The 22,753-nt window shown below is 43.1% G+C and overlaps 1 protein-coding gene across 1 annotated transcript in view; it reads right to left on the bottom strand.

The window, feature by feature from the left end:
- Positions 1-21,545, bottom strand: part of CNOT2 (CCR4-NOT transcription complex subunit 2) — an 84,620-nt gene extending 63,075 nt beyond the window's left edge. The window contains exon 1 of the mRNA XM_015855998.2: positions 21,096-21,545. Coding sequence (XP_015711484.2) covers positions 21,096-21,530 — 435 coding nt within the window. The 5' untranslated portion in view covers positions 21,531-21,545. The remainder of the gene's footprint in view (positions 1-21,095) is intronic.
- Between the last annotated feature and the right edge of the window lie 1,208 nt (positions 21,546-22,753).

Raw genomic sequence — 22,753 nt, 5'->3', positions numbered from 1 at the left:
TGGACACAGTATTCCAAGCAGGGCCTCACAAGGGCAGAGCAGAGGGAGGGGTACAACCCTCCTCCACTCTACTGGCCGCCCCTCTTCTGATGCGAGCCCAGGATACAGTTGGTCTTCTGGGCTGCAAGCACTCACTGCTGGCTTGTGTCAAGCTTTTTGTCTAGCAGAACCCACCCATGGTGGTGTAACCTTCCACTCCAACATTTTCTTTTAGACCAACACCACAGCACAATAGTCCATGAATGTTTCAAGCATTTTATTCAGTGCTATTTAAATCCACAGAACACAACACATATTAGACAGTCTTGAAGTGGCCTTATTTTTAGGATGTTGGTATAGCAATTTTACAGCAATGCAACAACAACAGCACAGAAGTGCAATTCGCAATGAACAACAATATACCTCAGAAGAACTTCTTATTGCAAGAATAGGAAGCTATGCTTCCACCCTTCACATACACATACTCCCCAGACAGACAAGAGCACATGACTTCAATAAATAGCTGTCTTGGACTTTGTTAAAATCACAAAACTTGTGCACTTGCCAGCTCCATTTGCAAACAAATGCTTCATCATCAGCTAAAGTTACTGAAAATGATTTAAATAATTCTGTTTATTGGGTTTGCAAGCAATTTGCAGATAATTAGTTTCACTCTTAACGGCGCTGCCTGGGTCCCACACATCCCACACTCACGCTGTGTCCTACTCCAGCACAACAATTGCCCCAAGCAAGAGCAGCACTCAGCAGCACCAGGAGCAAAAACAATCGACCCCTAAGAGTCACCAGACAGTAGAGGACATAAGGAGGAGAGCAAACAAGCAAAGCATCTTTGCTAAAGAGCTTTTCTAGCAAACTGGAGATCAACAACAGAGATGCAAAAAGAAAAGAGGACATGAATAAAGAAGGTGGCCTCATGGTAAAATACTTAGTGTCTAATTAAAAAACATCAACACGAAACAATCAATAATGCCCTTTCAATCACTTTTCTATTTTACTTTTTTACAACCTACTCCTCAACTCAGAACACTATACACACATTTAGCCTCTGTGAAGTCAAATGACAAACGAGTATGTGGTAAGTGCAGTTGGTACCCTGGTCAGCGTGGGATTGGGGCCAATCTCTCGAGGGTGTTTTGACAAACTGATCCTACTGATGTCAGCACAGCTGAGCCTATTCCAAAATTAAGACCTGAAGATTATGTTGCTTTGGGGAAGTGTAAAAGAGCCCTTTTCCCTTCATTTTTTCTTCCTCTTGTTTTAAGTGCATAGCAAGGAAGAAAATCCAAAGGGAAACGAAAGAACAAAAATACCTACAAGAACAGCAACACTATCTTAAAACCCCCTGGTAATAACATTCCTCTCACACAAGAATTACAAGAAAAGCTGGTTTTCACATTAAATAATATAGCACATTCTTTCATAATTGAATGGTCACCCGCATATCTGTCTTTGGCCAGGTACACTAAAGCTTCTTCGGCTTCAACACTAACTTAAAATCCTTCACCAAACACAGCGGTCTTTGCAGAGCACCTGTATTTAACCAGTAAAATTACCAAAACCAAACTGCATTTAGCATGTGAAAATACAGCTACAACTACTTCTCCTAAGGCAAACCTTTATTTAAATGTTTTACAGGTGATAATGCAAGAACGCTTGATGTCAGATTATTGTTTGAGTACAGTCTATATGCCACTCCACGCACCTATTTTTGATGGTGGATCAGAATAGCATTTTGCTCAGCAGTTTTTAAGAGGCACTAATAATACTTAGATGGCAGCCAAAGAAAGAAGCTCATTTCCTAAGCCTAAAAGCAAAGGTCTTCTAAATTAAAAAAAGCCATGCCACTATGCAAGCGCCGTTATGAACCGAGCTATACTAAGACTAATTGGATTGCAATATATTAACAGCCATTCCTTTAAGGAAGGGCACATCAGAACACTTAGTGCTGTACATCTGTACATAAAATCTCAACATTACACGTTAATGTGCACACTCCTCCCTTCTCCTGCAGTATTTTACTTACAATGAATTATAAGCTTCTAGGAACAAGCACCTGGAGCCGATCCTAACTGATGGTTTGTAATTACAATTAAAAGATTCCTGCACAATAAAACAGCATTCATAATACTCCCAAGCTAATGTTGGGGATAACATAATAGTTTCATAAAGTATAAAAATATTATATATATTTTACAACTTTTCCCAACTAGCATCATCCCCAGGCTGCTTCATATTCAGATTTATCTTGCTACATATTTGTTGGCATTTGTCCTTTAAAAAAAGTTACTGTAGCAATATACAATAAAGAAATACAAACTGACTGGAAAGGGTTAGAATTTATACCAGCATCTTGTATGTATCTCAACTTCTGAATACATTACAGTATCAATCTGCAGGAAGAAAAGATAATTTGGAAGCTCAACACAGTCTTGTAATTTATTTAATAAAATAAAAGCATAAAGGAAAAGCTCACATTAAGATACAAAGATGCCTAAATAAAAGTTGGCTTTTCAGGCTCTCTTTGAGTTCCATGGAGAAGCCCTATCCTCATTTTCACTAACTTCTGAAAGTATAAAGATCAAGTGGGACAAGGAAAAAAAGCCAAAACCCACTACTACTAAGCACCAGAAGCAACAGGTAGGGAAAACAGAGCTGACAGTACTACAGAGCCAGGTTTGTGCTGTGTACCAAAAGGCACATCTTCCCTCCTTCATTCACTCCCTATGGATACAACGTAAGGAACACGGCTTCTGTTTCTCTATATGAAGTTTGAGAAGTGGGACAAAAAAAAAAAGCTTAATATAAAAACTGTTAACTTGCAGAGACATCAGTTCTGCAATACTACGGTAATAGGTGCTCAGCTTGTAGCAGTAAATACCCAGAGCTCTGATCCACTGATAGAAAGAAGCAGGCTCCAGGTCCTGGAAACAGACTCGCTCAAATATGTTAAGAAGTGATTTAACTGCTAGGAAGAAGGCAGAAGGTTAACCCTGGACAGGGCATGTAAATTGATAACGTCCAGAGCAAAGTGACAGGACAGATTTCAGGTTTCTCTTAGCTCATTTTGCAGACCAGTCCCAACACACCTTCTCCATTGCGCATTAGTAGCTTATCAACACACTCATTAAAAAAGTACTAGTGACACAGAAAGCAACAAGACGTTTCTGCCCATCTGCTTTTCCTGGCACAGAGCTCACCTTAAAGTGGGCACCAAAGCAGAATAAACATGCAGAAATGGAGATGTTGTGCAAAAGCACGGTTTGTGCAATTTCAGAACGAGGCATCCTTCACCTTGACTCAAGACAATTCCCAACAGACACTCAGTGAGGTATCCCTCACACTGCAAACAGATGTACGTGTCTCTTCAATGCCTTTAAATGAGTTTGTGATCCAGAATCTTGCTTCATCTATGTCCTGTAACCTCCAAAAATCAAATTTTCTGAGAAGGACCTAGAAGAGCAGTAGCTTCCTACACAAGGTTATGCTGGAGAAGAGCCCAGCAAACTACCTGAAAGATCTCTTTAGAATCTAGTTCCTGCCTCCTCCTGACGAAGCAGTTCTCTTCATTTCAACTGCCTTGCTGGAAATCAGAGATAATTGTTAGAGCCTAAGGCAAAGCTTGCAAGTTGTCTAGCAATGAACACTGAAAAAACGACTTCCCAGATTTATTGGAGCAGCATCTGCCAACCAACTTTGCCACTTGTTCTCACAGTAACTCTGCAGCCAGTTCACAGGCTGGCAAGATCTCTTTATTTATTTGCTCATTTCCCCATCGTACATACACTTGCGCAGGCCGGCCACTGCTTGCCAAGAAGCTTTTATGAATGGGGGGGGGGGGGGGAGAGGAAGAAAAAGCAAAGCACTTTACAGCAGCCACGATCATAAATTTTCTGTTCAAACATGACAGCATCAAAGCCATTGCTTTGCAGGTTGACATTTCATTCAGAAGTTTAACGCCACAGAGGTAAAGTACACTGAACGTAGACCATCTTCCTAGAGGAAGCTGGGACCTGGCATAACTGCTTTTCTTTTACTTCCAACTGAGAAGAACACACCACTTCCATAAACAGTACATACCATCCGAGATCATCATTTCTCTTCTCTTCCCAAGGTATTTTAAAAGAAATCTCTCCACCTAAAGTTTTCGACTTCCTATGCAAAATACTTTTCACAGGCTGTGACTGGCAACATGGGCATTCCCAAGAGGGGTAGACAGGAAAAAATAACTCTAAGAAAAGGTTTATTTCTCACCCCATGGAATGGTGATCTGAGACACCTGCTGCAAAAAATGAAATCACACCAACAAGGAACAGATTAAAGACCCTAAGACCCTTCAATAGGATTTCAGGAAACACTCTCTGGATCTGAACATAAGGGGACAGGTCCTGTAGGAAGGTCCTAAAAAAGGAAAGCTAAACAATGCCAGATTAAAGGTTAGCAATGACATTTCTTAGAAAGTGCCTCCCGTACTTTTCAGCACCTGAATAGTACAAAGCGCTTGCACCACAGACGTGACTTCTGGAACAAACGAGAGGCAATAATGTCAGTCTCCTGTCTGGACACAATCTAGAGATATGTTTATGAGAATATAATACTTTTAAAGTCTCCTTGTCCCTCACATGCCACTCTGATCTTGAGGACAGGATCACACCCTTCTACCATGACTAGGGATACCATGGCCTGTTCTCTGCACCATTAAATTGCTACAGCACGATTCAACATTTCTCAAAAGAAGGAGAGTTTGAACTGCTGTAAGATGAATATACAACAAAGAAGTTCATTTGAGATCTACTGAATTTAACATGAAAGCAAACTGTAGTAAAAGAACCATAGTACAGCCCCAATTTTGTGTTATATACCATTTGTTTTGAGGGATACTGTAAAATGGTTGCCTGATTCTATAATGTGTACCTGATGGCATCACGTCAGTTCTGGAGTGTCTTTGGCACTGCTCACATTTGCAAACCAAGAGTGCAACTATCACTGCAACATTTAAAAACTGGAAGCGCTCCAGAAGACTGACTTCTCTGAAACCTCACCATCTTCAAACGTATTACCTGCAACAAACTAGAGGCATTAGCACTCAAATGAAATCTAGTGAGGCTGATGCTTAACACAAGCTTAACACAAACTGGCCCATCAAAAATCTTCAAAAACAGCTGAAACATTAAGCTCAAAGTTTCCAGTAAACATGAAAGATCATCATCTTTTTTAATTGGCATAATTACTATTTAATGTCATTTAGAATGGCTGCAGTGTATAAATAAAAAAATAAAAAAAGTTTTTAAAGTAAAAGTTTTCAATTAAATTCAATTAAACTACTTGTACTTCTCTTTTGGAGTAAAGCATTCCTAAATTATGCCCAAACATCCCAAGATAAAAGCATAAACAAATGGAATTGTTTCAGTAGTTTACTCCTTTGAAGTACATCATGACTAACATGTGTCAGTAACATGAAGTATATGGGAGCAATATGCTTTAGCTGCACTAATACAGGCTCCCTCAACCACTTCCATATCTACCTCTTTTCAGCAAATGAGACTTCTACCATTATATTTCTTATTGATCTAGATTTTAAGAAGTTTTTATGATAGAAGTTTGAGGTGGGTTCTATCAGTCAAGCACGTTCCTACAGTCATAAATTCTAATTCTTTGGATGAAGGTCAGTGACAAGCGATGTTCCTCAGGGGTCAGTACTGCAACCAGTGCTCTTTACTATCTTCATCAATAATATCAACAGTAGGATCAAGTATACTCTCAGAAAGCTTGCAGGTGGCACCATGCTGTGTGGTACAGTTGACATGTCTAGGGGACAGGATGCCACTCAGAGAGATCTAGGCATGCTAGAGCACAACCCTGCTCAAATAGACCTGGAGGTACAGGGGAATGGCAAGCTGGGCAATGGCAATCCAGCAATGCCAGTTGCAGCTCGGAAAGCCAACCATACCCTGGGTAGCATCAAAGGGAGCTGAGGGAGGCGATCCTGCCGCCCTCTACTCTGCACTGCTGAGACCTCACCTGGAGTACTGCATCCAGATGTGGAATTATCAGCACTTGAGAGATGTGGACCTGTTAGGGTGATTTCAGAGTTGGGCCACAAAAACGATCCAAGGGATGGAACACCTTCCCTAGGAAGACAGGCTGAGAGAGCTGGGGCTACTCAGCTTGGAGGAAAGAAGGCTCTGGGGAGACCTGGGAGCGGCCTGTCAGTATCTAAAGAGGGCCTTTATGAAAGAAGGGAGGAGACTCTTTAGCGGGGTCTGTTGCAACAGGATAAGCGGAAATGGTTTCAAAGTAACAGAAGGGATACTTTGAGTGGACACAAGGAATAAGTTTTTAATAAGGGTGGTGAGGCACTGAACAGATTGCCTTGAGAGGTGGTAGACGCCCTATTTTTGTAGACACAAGGTCAGGCCAGGGGGGAACTGTGAGGTGGGGGGGGGGGAGAGGGTTCTGAGCAACCCAATATAGCTGTAGGTGCCCCTTTTAATTGCAGGGGAATTGAACTAGATGATCTTTAATAAGAATCTCTTTCAACTCAAACAATTCAATGATTCTAGTAGCTCATTTAAAGAACACATGCACACCATGAAAAGGAATCTAAATGCTTCTCAAGCCCTGTGATTCTTGAGTATGCTACAGGTACTTGATACAGACAAATGAAACTTCAACTAAAAAAGAGAGACCAGGTAGCCTGATGTAGAACTGTGCTCAGACACTGAAGTCAGTGGTAAGAACTCAACCTCATTTTTAAAGGAGATTTTTATAACCAAGGCTAGTAGGTTACCTTACCGCTCTTAGTGTCCTGACCCAGTGATGGCTTTGTCACAATAAATCCAGAGATAAGGACATTTGAGTACACTGAATTGTTTACTGACCAAAAATCAAATGGTTCACAAACTTTTTCTTCTGCACGTTTTACACTTAATCCAATTAATGTTGTTTCAATTCTCTAAACCCAAGCACAAAACTGTAACTTGAAAATATTTATAGCCCAAACCGGTAATGACTTATACGTGTATGCATCTGCAGGGGGGAAGCACAAATTAAATGTCTGCAGAGCTTACAAAATTATGCACTAACATTACACGCCATTATAAAGTTACACATTAAAATTTCATTACACTTCCCAGCCAAAAGAATCTAAATAAGTTTTATAAGCTACAGCCCATAGTTTCCCAAGAAACTTAGGAGGGAAGATCCCAGAGGCGCTGTGCCTGAGGTGGGCGCAGCAGCAAACAAAGCCTAATTCGATGCAGGCCCTTCGCTGAGGAGGACAACAACCACAACACAGGCCTGACGGAGCAAGGAGAAGAAAGGAGGAATCCAGAACTGATCCGTTACAGGAAAATATTCTGACCACAATCTAATTTGCAATCTCAACAAACACTGCTCTCACAGTCACAGAGGAAGTGCTCAAAAAAATGCTAATCCCATAAGACTGCTGGTGACTACACGTTGGGCGGACTGCATTTATTTATTTGTTTTAAGATGATTCAAAAGCTTCACCATTGTTAATAACTTATGCCTTAACTGCTATAGCAATTGAAAATGTATTCAGGCTGCTATGCCTGAGCACAAGTCCAGCACTGCTGCTACCTGTTTGCATAGGAAGATTTTATCCAAAATTCTGGGTTATGGGCAGAAAATATTAGAAGAAAACAAATCCCTCCACCTGACAGCTCAAACATAAAAAGCAAAAGCAATTCAGTCCAGCAGTTCACAATGTCAGAATAACACTGTGAAGTCCAACACAGTGAGGATTATTGATTATTCTTTATCTGTGGTATATTTGCATAACCAATTTGCTGTATTTGTATTGCCACAAGTGCAGTCTGGAAGAGAGGAAAAGGGTTCAGCACCAGTTATGCTGACTGCATAATGTGCAAAAGACGTGACAGTAAAACACACTGTTCAGCTATGCTTATTCACTCAGAGATAGATGCTCATTTCTGGCATACATGTGTTTTCAAGGAAACACATTAAGTTCTTCCTCGCTCTTCCTTCATTGGTCTCGAAGATGCCTGGTTTCCTACACCTTCTATAGCCAGCTAAAGCAAGAAGAGAGAAATTTCACCTCAAGCAAAGAAATATAGCGCTGGAAGATATGTGAGATAAATCTGGATTTAAAGTTGATACCGGATGATTTATAGTCAAGTCTAGATATTAACTGCCTCACTTGTAAAACACAAAGAGGAACAGAAAATGAGTCATATATTACTTGAACATCTATCATGAAAACAGTGAAGACGTTTTTAATGCAAGTGAACACACCAAATAAAAGTAAAATTCACCCCACTGGAGAACATTCCTTCCTATTCTAACTAACACTTTTTAATTGCATCACTCCTTTCCCTCCTTACATAACCTTCCTCAGCCCTGAAAATTCAAGTGTCTTCACTTGCAACAGAAACAGGAAAAAAAAAAAAACCCTCTACAAAGTATGGTGGGACTGCAAGAATTGTTTGTTTTTGCTTTCTTTAGACGCAGCAATGGCACTCATTCCTTACCTATGATGGTACAGCTCCCCACCCCTCTACTTTCCCATCCACTTTCATAAGTGTCAGTAATCTTCCTACAGAGCTACAGGTCAAGTTGCTCCTAAAATAAAAGCTTTCTTCTCAAGTGAAGATTCTTTTCAGAAAACGAAAAACATCGAAAGAGCAGAAACACTTTCAGAGCAAATAACTTGCTTTCAAAACCGTATCATGTTTCAAAGTTAGGAATTCTGACAACTCCTCCATAATTTGATGTTAGCGCAACACTTCTGAACCACAGATTTTCTAGAAGTTTTCTACAGCTCTTGCTGGATTTCATATTCAGAGAACTGCTCAGTACTTGCACGCATAGAAAATACATAGATTTTTTTTTTTTCCTGAGCCTTATTTAAACTGCCTTCAAATGCAATTCAGAAGAAGATGCTATGACAACATACATATTTGGTTTTTACCTTTTCACACCCAGCCAAGAACAGTTTAAAACCCGCTGGGACACTACAGCTGTTACTGGCCATGCTGCAGTACAGAGAAGGTCAGTTCCTTGTCCCGGTGTGTGCATCACAAGGGAGAACTGCTCGAGGCTGGCCCAGCTGCAGACCCACCCTGCCCACACAGGACACAGATAGACGTACAGGATTTCACAACTTCTCCCTTCTGTGACACCACCTAACCAGCACAGCTAAGGACACTTCATCCTAGAACTGAGAGAGGTGAATTCTCCTAAGAATCTTGTGCGTGCCGTCAGGGTGCAGGCTAGGAGTAAAGTTAAAAGAGGAATTAAGAGGTCAGAATGGGAACAGAAAAAGAAACAGCAGCGAGAAGGCAGACGTGCGAGATGTGGTTGGCGAGCAGCCCCGGAGATGCAGCCACTACAGCATGTGTAGCTTCAGAGTTTGGAGCCGTACCCACCATTGCTGGATTTCCTCAGCCTCCTGGTGTACAGCCAAGTGACCAGGGATCACTGTCAAGACGTGCCTCTATCTTATAATTAATGAGGCAGAGGACTACAGAAAGAAAACAGCGTGTCTGGCTAAGATGTTGAAATGTCACACACTATATTGATTTTAGGCCCGACTTTTAAGACCTGTGTTTGTTTTTTACTGCAAGCAACGTTTGGAGAGTCACACAAAGATCTCCGTAAGTGCTTTCTGCTTCAGGTATCTCAAGAGTCTGCGCAGAAGCATTAACCTTTCACAACTGTGAATGAAAAGTGTGGTATTTCTGTTAGGAAATATTAAGAAGCACCCCCACTAAGCCAATATCTCAGTTCCCTTTCCAGGAAGGAAATGTTAATCCAGAATTTATTTATGATTTTGGATGGTCTGGTCTGAATAATGGAATTTAAAACCCTGACAATCTATCTATCCAGTGAGCGAACACTGTGCATCTTGTCGAACAAATGAGGCCAAAGTCCCTTGGGAAAAAACAGCATTTGGTCAGAATACTGCAGTAACACTATGCAGATGGAACCTGACTCAAGATGGGATGAAAACCCTCACTCCAGCATTTCTTAATATCAGAGAGCCTTGAGTCTGCAACTTTAACATTCATTTGTGCAGAGCTTTATGTAACGGCTGAGGGAAGGGTTTGTTTGTAACATTCATATAATGCTCATATAAACAGTACACTACATCCCTCCCAGTTTATGATCTTACAACGTAGCAATACAAAGACTACACATGAGGAAGAACAGGAGAATCCAAAACATTGCTTTTCAATCTCAAATTGCAGTTAAGGATTGTACAAGCGATAGAAGAGAAAGAAAGAACAGATAAAAAGGGAAGAGTCACGGAGGGACAAGGAAACAACAAAAAACAACACAACAACCTCAAAACAAAAGCACACAGAAGGCAGAAAAAGGACACAGCTTCTGAGAACACGGGATACATTGAAAAAGAGCAGCTGAAGTCTTTGGTGTTGACCTAAAACACCCAACTTCAGATACAAATTAAGCTCATAGCATCATACACATACATGGAGCACCTTCATCACACTTGAAGGAACACACCTCTTCCTCTCTCTGTAAACCAATTTAAAGCTCCTTGCACTAAGTGCAAAAAATGCAAATCTTTAATAGCTAAAGTTTCAAAGCACGTTTGAAGTTACAAAAAAATTTAATTATAAAATGAATACATAATGGATATATGAGCACTTCAGCAGCATTACGTAGATTTTTAACACTAACATGTCATACATCAACCCCAAATCCAATTTAATTCCTCTTAACATGGATATAATTACAAAGTATCACTACCAGTCTCAAGGGAAAGATTAACATTAGTCACTTTGTCTGTTGTATCACTGATTTTTGTCAGTTTTATTTTGCAAGTTTTACAGAGACCACAAAGGTCAGACTGCCAACAAAAGCAGGACATGGATGGCACGTGCCAAACAACTTGCCTTGGAATCCACATGGAACCCATTGCACCAACAACCCTGGATCCAAGACAGCACAGTTACCCTGACAGCAGTGGACTGTCACTTGTAAGAGAAAAACACCAAGTGGTTCTTCTGAAGAAGACGAGTGAATAAGAATCAAGAGGGCAGGACAGCAGTAAGCTGCACTGAGAGAAGCAGCACAACACCAGAGGGATTTTTGCCTGGTTAAACAAGTCAAAACATGATGTTTTCTGGCTTTGACACTACAAAGCATGTGGATAACTGGATAGGCAAGACCCCCATTCATTTTTTTCTGTTTCAGTGTTAGCGTTTAGCATTGACAACTGGATTATCATTAAATGCTCTTAACGCATATCAATTTCAGAAGCTTCCTATCCAAGTGAAATCTGTCACTCTTACAATATTTCCCTTTGCAGTAAGAACAGTAAGAGAGATTTTAATGTGTCACTACAATTATTAATGACTAAGAGAGTTTCCACAGAAAACATGTTCACAACCCAAATATCCACACTCTGTAAAGATCAAAACATACCCACACAATTTTACGAAGTGCTACAGAAGGGCAGCATTAGAGGGATGTGAGCTCATTCTTACTCTACATTAACTCAGTGAGAAGACCATCCATTCATTCTGCAGGCTGTAATTCACAAGGACGGCCATTGAAGAAACCTGACGTGTGTCACAGTATCACCTGATTTAGAGACGGAAGTCAGGACACAATATCTTCCACAAACATCCAGAACTTTGATAAATAGCAAGTTGTGTGAGGAGCGTAAAACAAATGCCTTCACCTGCACCCCAAGGCTCCTTGAGGAGCCCAGAATCCCCACCATGCATTGAGGGGATGGCATCCCCAGGCCTCCACAAAAGGGGGGTGCAGAGTTCACTGGGCTTTTCCCCAACCCACAGTGAGGAAAACAGGGTTCTCTAAAGATCCTCTGCCAAGAGAAGGCACAGGGTGACAGACTGGGCAGCACACTGCCTCGTACTACCTCTGTCCACCCTCCCAATGAACAGTCAGAGTCTGATGTAGAAATAAGGCCTATCCATTCGGAAATGCCCTGTGTCTATCCATCCAAATATACACACATGCTGTTTGGCCTCGGGAAGGACAAAGCTAATCTATACTTCACCAAGGGTAACCTTCAGAGCGAAGCACAGGCCACTGATGCAATAAATACCATGCATTACAATTAGAATTATTATTTTTTTAATCTTTCTAGATGATATCACTGGTTTACAAAGAAGCCTGAGAGCTGACAGCCCTTCCCAAGCCCCATAACTCTGAATCACTGATCTAGACACTGCTAGGAAACTAAATTATTTGAACTGCTCAGATGAAATGACCACCAAAAGCATCTACAAAGCTCCATTCATTCTTAAAACTGGGGGCTGCTGAAGGAACTGCATATGTTTAGTTGTACTATTTCTTTCAGCCCTCACATCCTCTTGGATTTACTCACCTCTGAACCCCAGGAACCCCTAGGGAAGGAGAAGGACCTCATCAAATGAAGCACCTGGGACACCCCTAAACATTGCTATAGAAAATTTTATAAACACGACATCAGAACAACTAATAAATGTCTGTTTTGGCCTCGTATTTTCAGATTCAACTTTTGATCCTCCATTCTGTAGTTCAGCTGTGCTCTTAACATAAAAACACGGCACCTACTTCAAGAAGTGGTGAAAAATGAGAATTGAGTTGCTCTGCTAAAGCTGTAATTCTTGACACATCCAATTCCTGTCCCATAAATTATTTACATATGACAAGTCTGTCTTGTACAGGTGCCACCCCCTGGTCAGCAAGATATAATGCGCTCCATCATTTCATTTAACAACACGTTATTTGTAGCCTGAATTCAATTCGTAATTGAAAATGGGATAGTGGCACAAAAAAGTACAATAGATGTCATATTAAAGAGAGCATAGCTAAGGCTACAGCAAGAGGCATCAAGTATCTAACAGAATAATGCCATTTGGTGATAAATGTCACCTGAAATAGTCCTGCTTTAGCAGGACATGGGGAAATGGTTTTAAGTTAAAAGAGGGAAGATTTAGGTTGGATGTTAGGGGGAAGTTCTTCACTAGGAGAGTGGTTAGGCCCTGGAACAGGCTGCCCAGGGAGGTTGTGGATGCCCCGTCCTTGGAGGTGTTCAAGGCCAGGTTGGACGGGGCCCTGGGCAACCTGATCTAGTAAAGGTGTATGTTTGGTGGCCCTGCCAGGCAGTGGGGTTGGAACTACATGATCCTTGAGGTCCCTTCCAACCCGGGTCATTCTGTGATTCTGTGAAATACTAAAAAAAAAAAAAAAAGAAAGAAAAAAAAAAAGAAAAAAGAAAAAGAAAAACCTGAGGTTGACTCCTGAGCATATTTTACATTTGCCATCACAGTTGCATTAATATAATTACCGTCTTGTGTAGCATCCACACATTTTCATAACCACTGCAGTCCCAATGCAGAGACAGATGATGTGAGATGCCTCAAAAAGTGCAACTTGTGAAGTGCATGCACCTGTGAGCAGGAATCTACCGTGTCTCTTTAAATTATAGGCAGAAATGTCTCAAGCACTGCACAGCTCTTTCAAATTGGTGGTTCTTTCAAGATATACCAAAATGATACTGCAGAACAGCAAATGGAGGGGAGTAACTCATCCAACTGTGCAAAGCAGGTTGTTGGTATTCCTGAAACACAAGCAAAAATACTGTCTGGCCACAGTTATTGTCAGGGAAAATATTTCAGATGTAAATACCCACGCTGAAAAAAATCAGGTAGGATGCAATTGTACTTCAGTTCATGCCGGTGGGGATGAAGCCTCTAGGTGCTAACAATACAAGAGGTGTTACATAAGACTAGGTGCTTATTTTTAGAAGCACATTACAAAATTAAGTACTGCACTGGAATCTGTTGCCGAGCCACGGACAGTTACATCAATGCACACAAAGAACAACTGCTCAGCTGAAGCACGGGATTAGAAGAGATTCCAATTGGAGTTCTCTCCTGCCAGTCCCCCCAAAACACCCAACTAGCTGAGAATAAGCAAGTTCACTTGGATCCACCAAAAAAACACTAGTGATCATAAGCAGATACACATATTCTAGGAACAACAGAACTAATAAAAACTGGTTTCCTGCAGCTTTCTCACTCTGTTGCTTAATATTTCTCCCACACCACGATGAACCCCAACTTCCTTCCTGTTTTTCCACATCTCTTCACTAGTCACCCTCTCACTCCCTCCTGCTCCAGGGAAGAGAGCAGTGGTGCAGACGCTCTGCAAGTCTGCATGTGCTCCCAGGCTGCAGAACCAGTCCCACATCAGCTCCGAGCAGCTCTTCTCTGAGAGGCTGCAGTAATTTTGACACGTTTCCTGTACCCAGTTACAATTTTATGAGGCTTGAAGGACCAGACTTTGAAGTCTAATTCTTTCTGATGCAAGTTTCCATGTATGCAAGTTCAATGCTTAATTTCTGAGTTAAAAGTTAACTGTGAACTTTACATACATGCGTATACTTTTATATACACACACTGCCGAGTGGGAGGGACAGACAAGCAAAGCAATCCCACAAATGAGGTAACCTGAGAAAAGCTGAATCAAAACCTCTTCAATGTTTGCCATTTTTTTTTAAGAGCACAGTGCTGCAGAATGAAGTCAGCATGCATTTCCCTACATCCAGCTCTGCTCTTCTTTCCTCACCAGCTCCCATTATCAACGGTCCTCTCATTTTTACCTATTGAAAAAATAAAGTAAAATTACAGCTAACTTCATGGTCACGTATCACAGCGTTCTTCAAAACAATCCCACTTGAATATTGCCTCCCTTGTTTCTTGCAGGCAGTCATGAAACAATCCATTAAGCACATCCTACTAACAGATTTTACTACCGCTGTTTCTTAGCTTGTAGCCTACACTATTCCCCTCCAGGCTCTCTGCTAATGACATTAATAGCACGGGGCCTGCAGATGATGCTTCGTCTACTGAGCTTTAAAGCACACCTCCCAAAAAGGTTCCGCTTTAAGAATCAGATGCAGGTACACCTTGGCATACATGAGCCCAGTGTTGCCGCAGGCAGGACTGCACACACGCTGATGGTGAGGCACAGTCGCAGGTGGCTCCTCACAGCGGCTCATTCCTGTTTGCCAAGCAGGCCCATACCTGAGCATCCCAGCTCGAGACGTAACAAGCTGCTGCTATAAAATCAAATTTATTTTAGTAATAGGAACCGAGCCTACAGTCAGGACCCTAAAAAAAAAAAAACAAACAAAAAAACAAAACATCAACCAGATTCATAAGAGGCATCCTTTAGAGTTACACATCCTTCAAAGGAAAGTGAAAAGATTAAGATCACGCTTAACATCATCATTTTGCAAATTCCTAATTAAATCATTATGAAAAATACTACTTGTCATCAAAGCACACACAGCTGACAGCCACAGTATGCACCGACCTGAGGTAAGGAGAGCTCAGAAGAATACAAACCCCTTCAAACTACATCTCATCCCTCCAACAAATTCAGAATACTTCTCCATCCCCACTGACGACCCACTATGTATGTTCTTATGTAACGGAGCTCCCATGAACCACAGTATATAAAACTCACTTCTTTATTGCCCAAAGCACATTAGTCTGAAAGTGCCAAAAAATTCCCCCCCAGATAAACCACAATGTCTGCTCCACATCACAACAGGACAGGAACCCAAATTTAGTTCAAATTCTCACCATGAAACAGAACAAGATACTGACTTATCCTAGTGCATAACGCTGACCTTAGGAAGTTTGATATCGAAGAATTCGCTCACTAGAAGCGTGCATCCACATACATAAACCAACAAATTAAGATTTCAGTATAAAATGCTGACAGTATTTTCTGACGATACTTTTGACATGTTGCAAAAGGTACATCACACAGCCAACTATCAGCAACAGTACCGGCATCGCAAGAAAGTCAACCAACTATTCATATTAAATGCTTCAGGTTTTTTTACTGCAAACCATTCTACAGGTGAGAACATGATACAACACACTTTCAGTGTTCAGAATTGCTCCTCACCTCTTCAGCCCTTCAAACACTGGAGCCATGCAGTTTAGACTTCTGTTTGAAGACCTTTCTGATTTGCACTCCTCCATTCTCCAAAGCATGATATATACGTCCCAGAAGAGAAAAGACTCTACTTGGTCATTAAATAAGATAACCTGCTTCACAGCTCGTTTTCTGCTTTAACATTTATATGCAATAAGTACTTTCTCAGTACTTACATCACTACGGAACAGTGGGAGATACCAGGCACATCTATCTAAATGAGTCCCCTACACGCCAAGGCAATGGAAGACAGGTTGGCATTCCCTTTTTTCCCCCCATCTTTTTCATTCCCTGGCAACACTTCCTTCACGAGAATGGCTCTCAAAATTAGAACATGGAAAATGAATTAAAAATAGATACAAAAAATAACCAGCACCTCAAACAAAGCGAAGTTTTAATAAGCTGAAGATGGAAATATACTATTCCACTGAAACCTGAAGGAAAAAATCATACAGATTCATATAGGCTGGATGACAAATGCACAGCCCACTGACAAAGCACAAGTTATTTTGCTCCAGGACAGGAATCTTCAGACAATCCTTAGAAAGCAAAGATAACGTATGATGATACTATGTTATCACTGCCAGTGTTACCAAGACTGCCTTAGAAAGACTTGTTTGCCAAGAAGTTGACTACAAAACTAAACAATGAGTTTCTAATTTGGAACTGTCGCAGTTGTTTTAATATAATTACTCATAGGACTTCTTTTTGGTGCCTGGAAACCTCTTGTTTTCAAGTATACATGTCTTTACATTGTAAGGAAAGTGTCACTGCCATAAAGTTCTGAAATGTGTAAGGCTAAAGAATACAAAACCCACCTATGTTATTTAGTATAGGACCATTTAGTGTTGATAAACATTACCTTAACTACATACACTAACGACTGCTGGGATCTAGCTCCACAGAATCCTTGAAGCAACCAAGTGAAACATGGGAAAGCATTATCCCAATGCTCCAAACCAGAAGTCAGCTAGAAACGGGTTCCATTACTTTCTGCTCACACATCACTTCGGGGCTATAACTCCAACAGACAGACAGCACTCTCTGCCTGGATCCACCGCTCAGCCCCCGCCGCTCTGTCTGCTCAGTGAGAGTCACACCAAGCGCGAGTTTCCGTTTCATCTCCCACAAACATAGCAGTGTTTATAGTAGTTTTCATTTTAAATAAACTGTAGCCTTTTACAGGTCAGACTTCCACGTCCACCCATCGCTGATCTCGGATGCACAAAGAATGTGAAGGTAGAGCCTCGAATGTGCTTTGAAAGTTACGGACTGCAATCAAAATGCATTGTGAGATGGGGTACAGGATGGTGCTAAAAATACCACCATGATGGAAAGCAGAAGGAAACTATGGCATTGATCAGAAACTCATCAATAAGTACAACTCTTGCAGCATAACTCACCACAAGAAGGATGTGTCTGAAAAAAATGCTTGATTATAATCAAGTTTTAAACATATGACACTTTGTAAAGGGTGGTCAGATAGCAGAGGAAGCCAAAAGGAAAGAATAACACCCACGTTCCTGTAACGCTGCTGATCACCAAGACAAATTGAGGGAGGGAAGCACAGGGGGGCCCAGTAACCTCCTCTGGGGTGGGGGTCATCTCCATCTCAATTTGGGGCCCAAAGCAGCTCAGCTCTGAGCTACTACCAACTAGCACCATACGACTTCCAGCATAACAGTATAAATGAAAGACACAACACAAACTAAAAGCAATCTGAAAAGTTTATGGTCTTTTGTTATTGCTGAAATAAAAGCATAAAGACTGTAACTCCTATACAGAAATCTCTTACTGATTAGCATGGAAACATACGGTTGGAATACAAACACCTCTAAAAACAAATTTCCATAAGGAAAACTTCAAACATCCCACTGTGCAATAATTTCATTTGACACAACCCTCTCCACGCTGTTACAATGTTCCATAAAAGTAGATTGAGTTGTCAACATCCCAGCCTCTACCCTGAAAGCTCTGATGTAAGAGGTTAACTGTCAGCACACCAGTGGCTGCTTTTAAGTCAATGAGACTACCCACAAAGTTTCAGTTGTTCGTATGTTTTTACAGGAACCCAGGGCAGGAGACCAATGCAACACACAAACACAGAACGTAGATGCTGAAGCACAACAGAAAACAAACTAAGAAAAGAAAAAGAAAGTCAATCAACCCTTTTTGGGAAAGAACAAGTGAAACAGGTTGAGATAGCTGGATGAACTTCAAGATCTGCTACATAGAAGAATGGCTACATACTTACTTGGTTTTTAAATTTACTTACTTGCACCTCATAAACCCAGATGAGGCAAAGTTAATCCAACTTGCATCTCCTGCCCTTTGTCAAGCAGCACTGCCATTTGTGTAGAAATTATTTACAATCATCATAAAAATAGTTTTTAAATGATCATTTAGAGGGTAATCCTTTAAATTGGAGCCCAAAATACTTCTTTGACGTAATGGTGTTGTGCTTCTATAGAAGCTTTCTGCCTGTTTGCTAACAGTAAGATAACGTTCAGAAATATACAACAAATACGGCAAGGATTCTGCCAAGAAATTGAGAATATTTCTATTTATATATGAACAAGATTTTTGTTTGCTTGTTTTCATATTAAGTGCCTTTGAAATCTGTGTTCAACCACATTATAGCTTCACAGGAAGAGATAACCCCAAAGAAGTTAGTACAAGAACCTACCTGAGAACCAAGATTGGGAGCTAATATGCACTTCTTATGCGCCCCATAACAAAGCAAGCAAGTCAGCACTTCCCTTAAGTTTCCAGATCACATCAAAAAGGCAGGTACAAACAACACCTATTTTAACTAAGAGTGTACTTTAAATTATGCCACTTCTAGAGTCATTAACAACTCTGCTAGAAAATATTTTGCGACTCCTTGTTATGGCACACAACTGGTTGAGAAGCACAGTGAGGTTACAAATCCTGCAATGCTCACAGCACAGCCTGGCCCTTGTGCCAGTGCAGAAGTACAAAAACCACGCAAAGGAGCCTCAAAATGCAAGAAAGTTTCCAACTTCTGTCTGGCCAGAAATACAGCACAGCAAATATAGCAAAAATAGTTCATGAAAGCTACCATTGCCTGAGAGATATGCCCAGCTTTTTAGGGCTGACGTGAAGACCAAGGCTTCCAGGTGCCATCATGCAGCCAGGGGACAACGCATTAACCATTCTGTTCTTCCCAGTGAAAACCAATTCCCTACAGCTAGACTCTTTTAAAGATGACTCAAATCATCTTTAATAAATTTTGTAGTTGGTGTTTTCTTGCTAGCTCTTAACCAAGGGCTTTTGCTTTCACTGCTGGTAGAATCGCCCCGCAGATGGGTGACAGTAATAACGATAATTCTGAGAGTTATGTTACCTTTCTAGAAGAAAAGCACAGAGCAGATTTACCTGCTAACAAACTCTTACAGACAGCTTCCTGAAAGTGAAACAGAAACACACTTGCAAGTCAGGTGGGTCAGATCCTGGTATCAAGTATTCAAATCCCTTCCTAAGATTAGAAGCAGTTAACACCTTGAAGTTTTTCACTCCAGATGAATTCTCACCATCAACAGTAGCAAGGTATTGAACACAGCCTTAAAGATTAAGAAACTGGACCCTGCAAGACACATTACACTAGAGAGAACTCCAAGTACCCCATTGCACACCTAACAACCCGTACAGGTCCAAGTAGAGATGCCTTTGCAATGCAAACCTAAACAATTACTCTGCTTTTGCAGGTCTTTACAAGTTTTAACAGCCTGAAACAAATCCAAGTTTCCAGAAAGGCGAGGATTCCCGCAGAGTGCTGTGACAGCAGTTTAAACATCTCAACCTCCCTTCCCCAGGCCAAGGGGCTTTGACAGAGCCCCCAACACCACAGGGATACCGTGTGTAGGGAAGCAGGAACACTGCCTTCACCCATGTGAGTCACATGTATATACACACGCATGAAAAAGAATGAGACACAGACAGTTATGATCATCTTCTAGGGATAACGCTGTGCAAAGTTGGAAACAAGTTCTCTGATAAAACAGACTTAGAGCCGATCCACACCTAACAGCTTGTTTTCACTAGCTCACATTAGACGACCACCAAAACAAAGTTACCTGCAACTTCATTGAAGAAAACAAATTAAAAACAAAGAAACCACCACCAACGACACAGAAATTCCAACCGGCAGCACATGCAGGCAAACCCCTGCTTCTGTCAGGGACACAGCTGCAGCCCTACACCTCACACTGCAGGTACCACCCTGACCCATTGCATCCCCCCACCCCGACTGAGCACACCGTGCACGCAGGCAAATTCTTGCATGGGATCACTCCGTTTCAAGTTTGTTTTACCAACACATCTGAGGGAATAGCAAAACCTGTTTACACATCACCTTAACCGCCACCAGGAGGAGGGTGTAAAAGGCGCACACACGCGCAAAAATAATAATAATAATAATAATGATGATGATAATAAAATAAATAGAAGAAATATATATATATATAATTTGTAAAAGGAAGCAGGCCGACGGTATCCCCGGCTCACCCCGTTCCTCAGCCGGGGACTCGTTGAAGGCCCGGCGCCGTAGGCCGCGAGGCCGCCCCGGCAGCACGGCGCCGCCCGGCAGCGGGGCCCGGCGGCACCCGGCGGCACAGGCCGGGCCACCCCTACGCCGGGCCCGGCGGGAGGTGGCGGCGGCGCAGGGTGGAAACGGAGCCCGCGCGGCCCTCGGACGAGCCCGGCAAGGGAGAGAGACGGCGGGCGGGAGCCGTCCCGAACGGGCCGCGGCAGCAGAGCGACGGCCGCGGGGGATGCGGGGCCCGAGCGCGGCCGGGCCTCGGGCTCGGCTGGGCCTGGAGCGGCTCCCGGCGGACCCCGCCGGCCGCGGTCGCTATGGAGGGCGGGGGGCGGCGGGCCGGGCCGGGCCTGCGGCTGCGCTCCGGGCTCGGGCGCCGCGCGTCCCCCCCGCTCCCCTCGGAGACAAAAGCAAACGGAAACCCGGCGGGACGGCCCCGGGCCCGCACAGCCCCGCCGAGGGCCGCGCCGACGCCGGGTCCCCCCTCATCGGGCCGCGGGAGGGCGGCGGCGGGGATCGGGGCGGCGGCGGGGGGTCGGGGGGGGGCGGCCGGGGCCGGACTCACCGCATGAATTTTCTTGTCCCGCGGATCCAAGATGGCTGAGTATCCAGCACGGAGGATGCTGGGGGAGCAACCTTTACCCTCTGACCCGGCCGACGCCGTGACCCCGCCGCCGCCGCCGCTCGGCCCGCTGCGGCGCTGAGGGGCGGGGAGAGCGACGTGCCGCCCGGCGATAAGGAGCGACGAGGGATCCAGGGGACGGGAGGAGGAGAAGGGGGAAGGAGAAACGAGGCCCGATCCGCCGCGCTTCCTCCGCCTCCCGCGGGAGACGCGGCCCTGCGCCTGGGGCCGGCGGGACACGTAGGCCGCGGGGCTGCCGCGCCGCTCTGCTCCGCGGGGCCTGCAACAGGCGGGAACACGGAGCTTCGCCGCTGCCGAGATCGGCGCCCATTTTGTGAGGGCAGGGGCGGCCCCGCATCCACATCGGCCCGCAGACATACACCCAGCCTGGCACCAACACGGCCTGTTGGTACGGCCTAGTAACAAGGGCAGAGGAGACGTGTCCTGGTTCTTCTGACAATAGCAGGACACGGGGAAATGGTTTTAAGTTAAAAGAGGGAAGATTTAGGTTGGATGTTAGGGGGAAGTTCTTCACTAGGAGAGTGGTTAGGCCCTGGAACAGGCTGCCCAGGGAGGTTGTGGATGCCCCGTCCTTGGAGGTGTTCAAGACCAGGTTGGACGGGGCCCTGGGCAACCTGATCTAGTAAAGGTGTATGTTTGGTGGCCCTGCCAGGCAGGGGGGTTGGAACTACATGATCCTTGATGTCCCTTCCAACCTGGGTCATTCTGTGATTCTGTGTGTGATTCTTCTGGAGATGCAGGATGACCTAAGAGAGGTCTGGATCAGGAACCGCCATCCTGATGAGTGAAATTGTGTGAAAATCTGAATCTCCTGTGTTGGCGAGGTCACGGTGGATGCACAGGCTTTTCTGCCTGCATTATGATTAAAATGGACGACTTACCTATATAATACAACCAGAGTTTTTAGTTTATCACTGTGAAAATATGTGGTGATATCACGTACAGCAAATGCAGGTGCACAAAATGCTCATAATGCAAATAATCCCTTTGAAATCAATGAGACAATGAACAGTACCAATGCTGAGCCTGTACACGAGTGTTTATACATCGAGGCCAATGATATTTGCCAAGCGGCTTCTCCTTTCATTAATGGTAGTTCTTTTTTAGTTTTGTTAGGAAATAATGATGAAGTTGTAAAATGAAAAGAAAAAACTGGCGTGTAACACTTCGCCAGGAATAGTCGTCTTCTTTCACTTACTGCACACACTCGTTACCAGTTGGGTTTGATTTGGGAGTTCAGTTGGTTACATAGCACTGAGATTTCACTGAAGTCCTGTTGGTACCTGTGGTGATGCATCTCTTTAATGCTTCAAAGTAATCTCTGAAGCTGATGAAGAGAATGTATTAGGCTGTACATGCTGGGTTCCTACAGTTGTAGGCCCATGCAGTCAAGTGTTGCTGTGATTCTTTTCGAGTCCATGAGCATCATCATCTCCATTTAAATTTCCAGCTGGCCATTGCTTCTGCTGATATCCAGAGAGAGCTATAAGCATGCAGCATGTGTCTGGAGCACTATTGGCATGAACATTTGGAAAGAGGGCACCAAGACAAACAAATGTACTTAGAATCCCCAAATGCTT

The sequence above is a fragment of the Coturnix japonica genome, chromosome 1 (assembly GCF_001577835.2).
Source record: "Coturnix japonica isolate 7356 chromosome 1, Coturnix japonica 2.1, whole genome shotgun sequence".
Lineage (NCBI taxonomy): Eukaryota > Metazoa > Chordata > Aves > Galliformes > Phasianidae > Coturnix > Coturnix japonica.
Note: the sequence above shows the minus strand (reverse complement) of the source record. Positions and strands in the feature narration are given on the sequence as shown.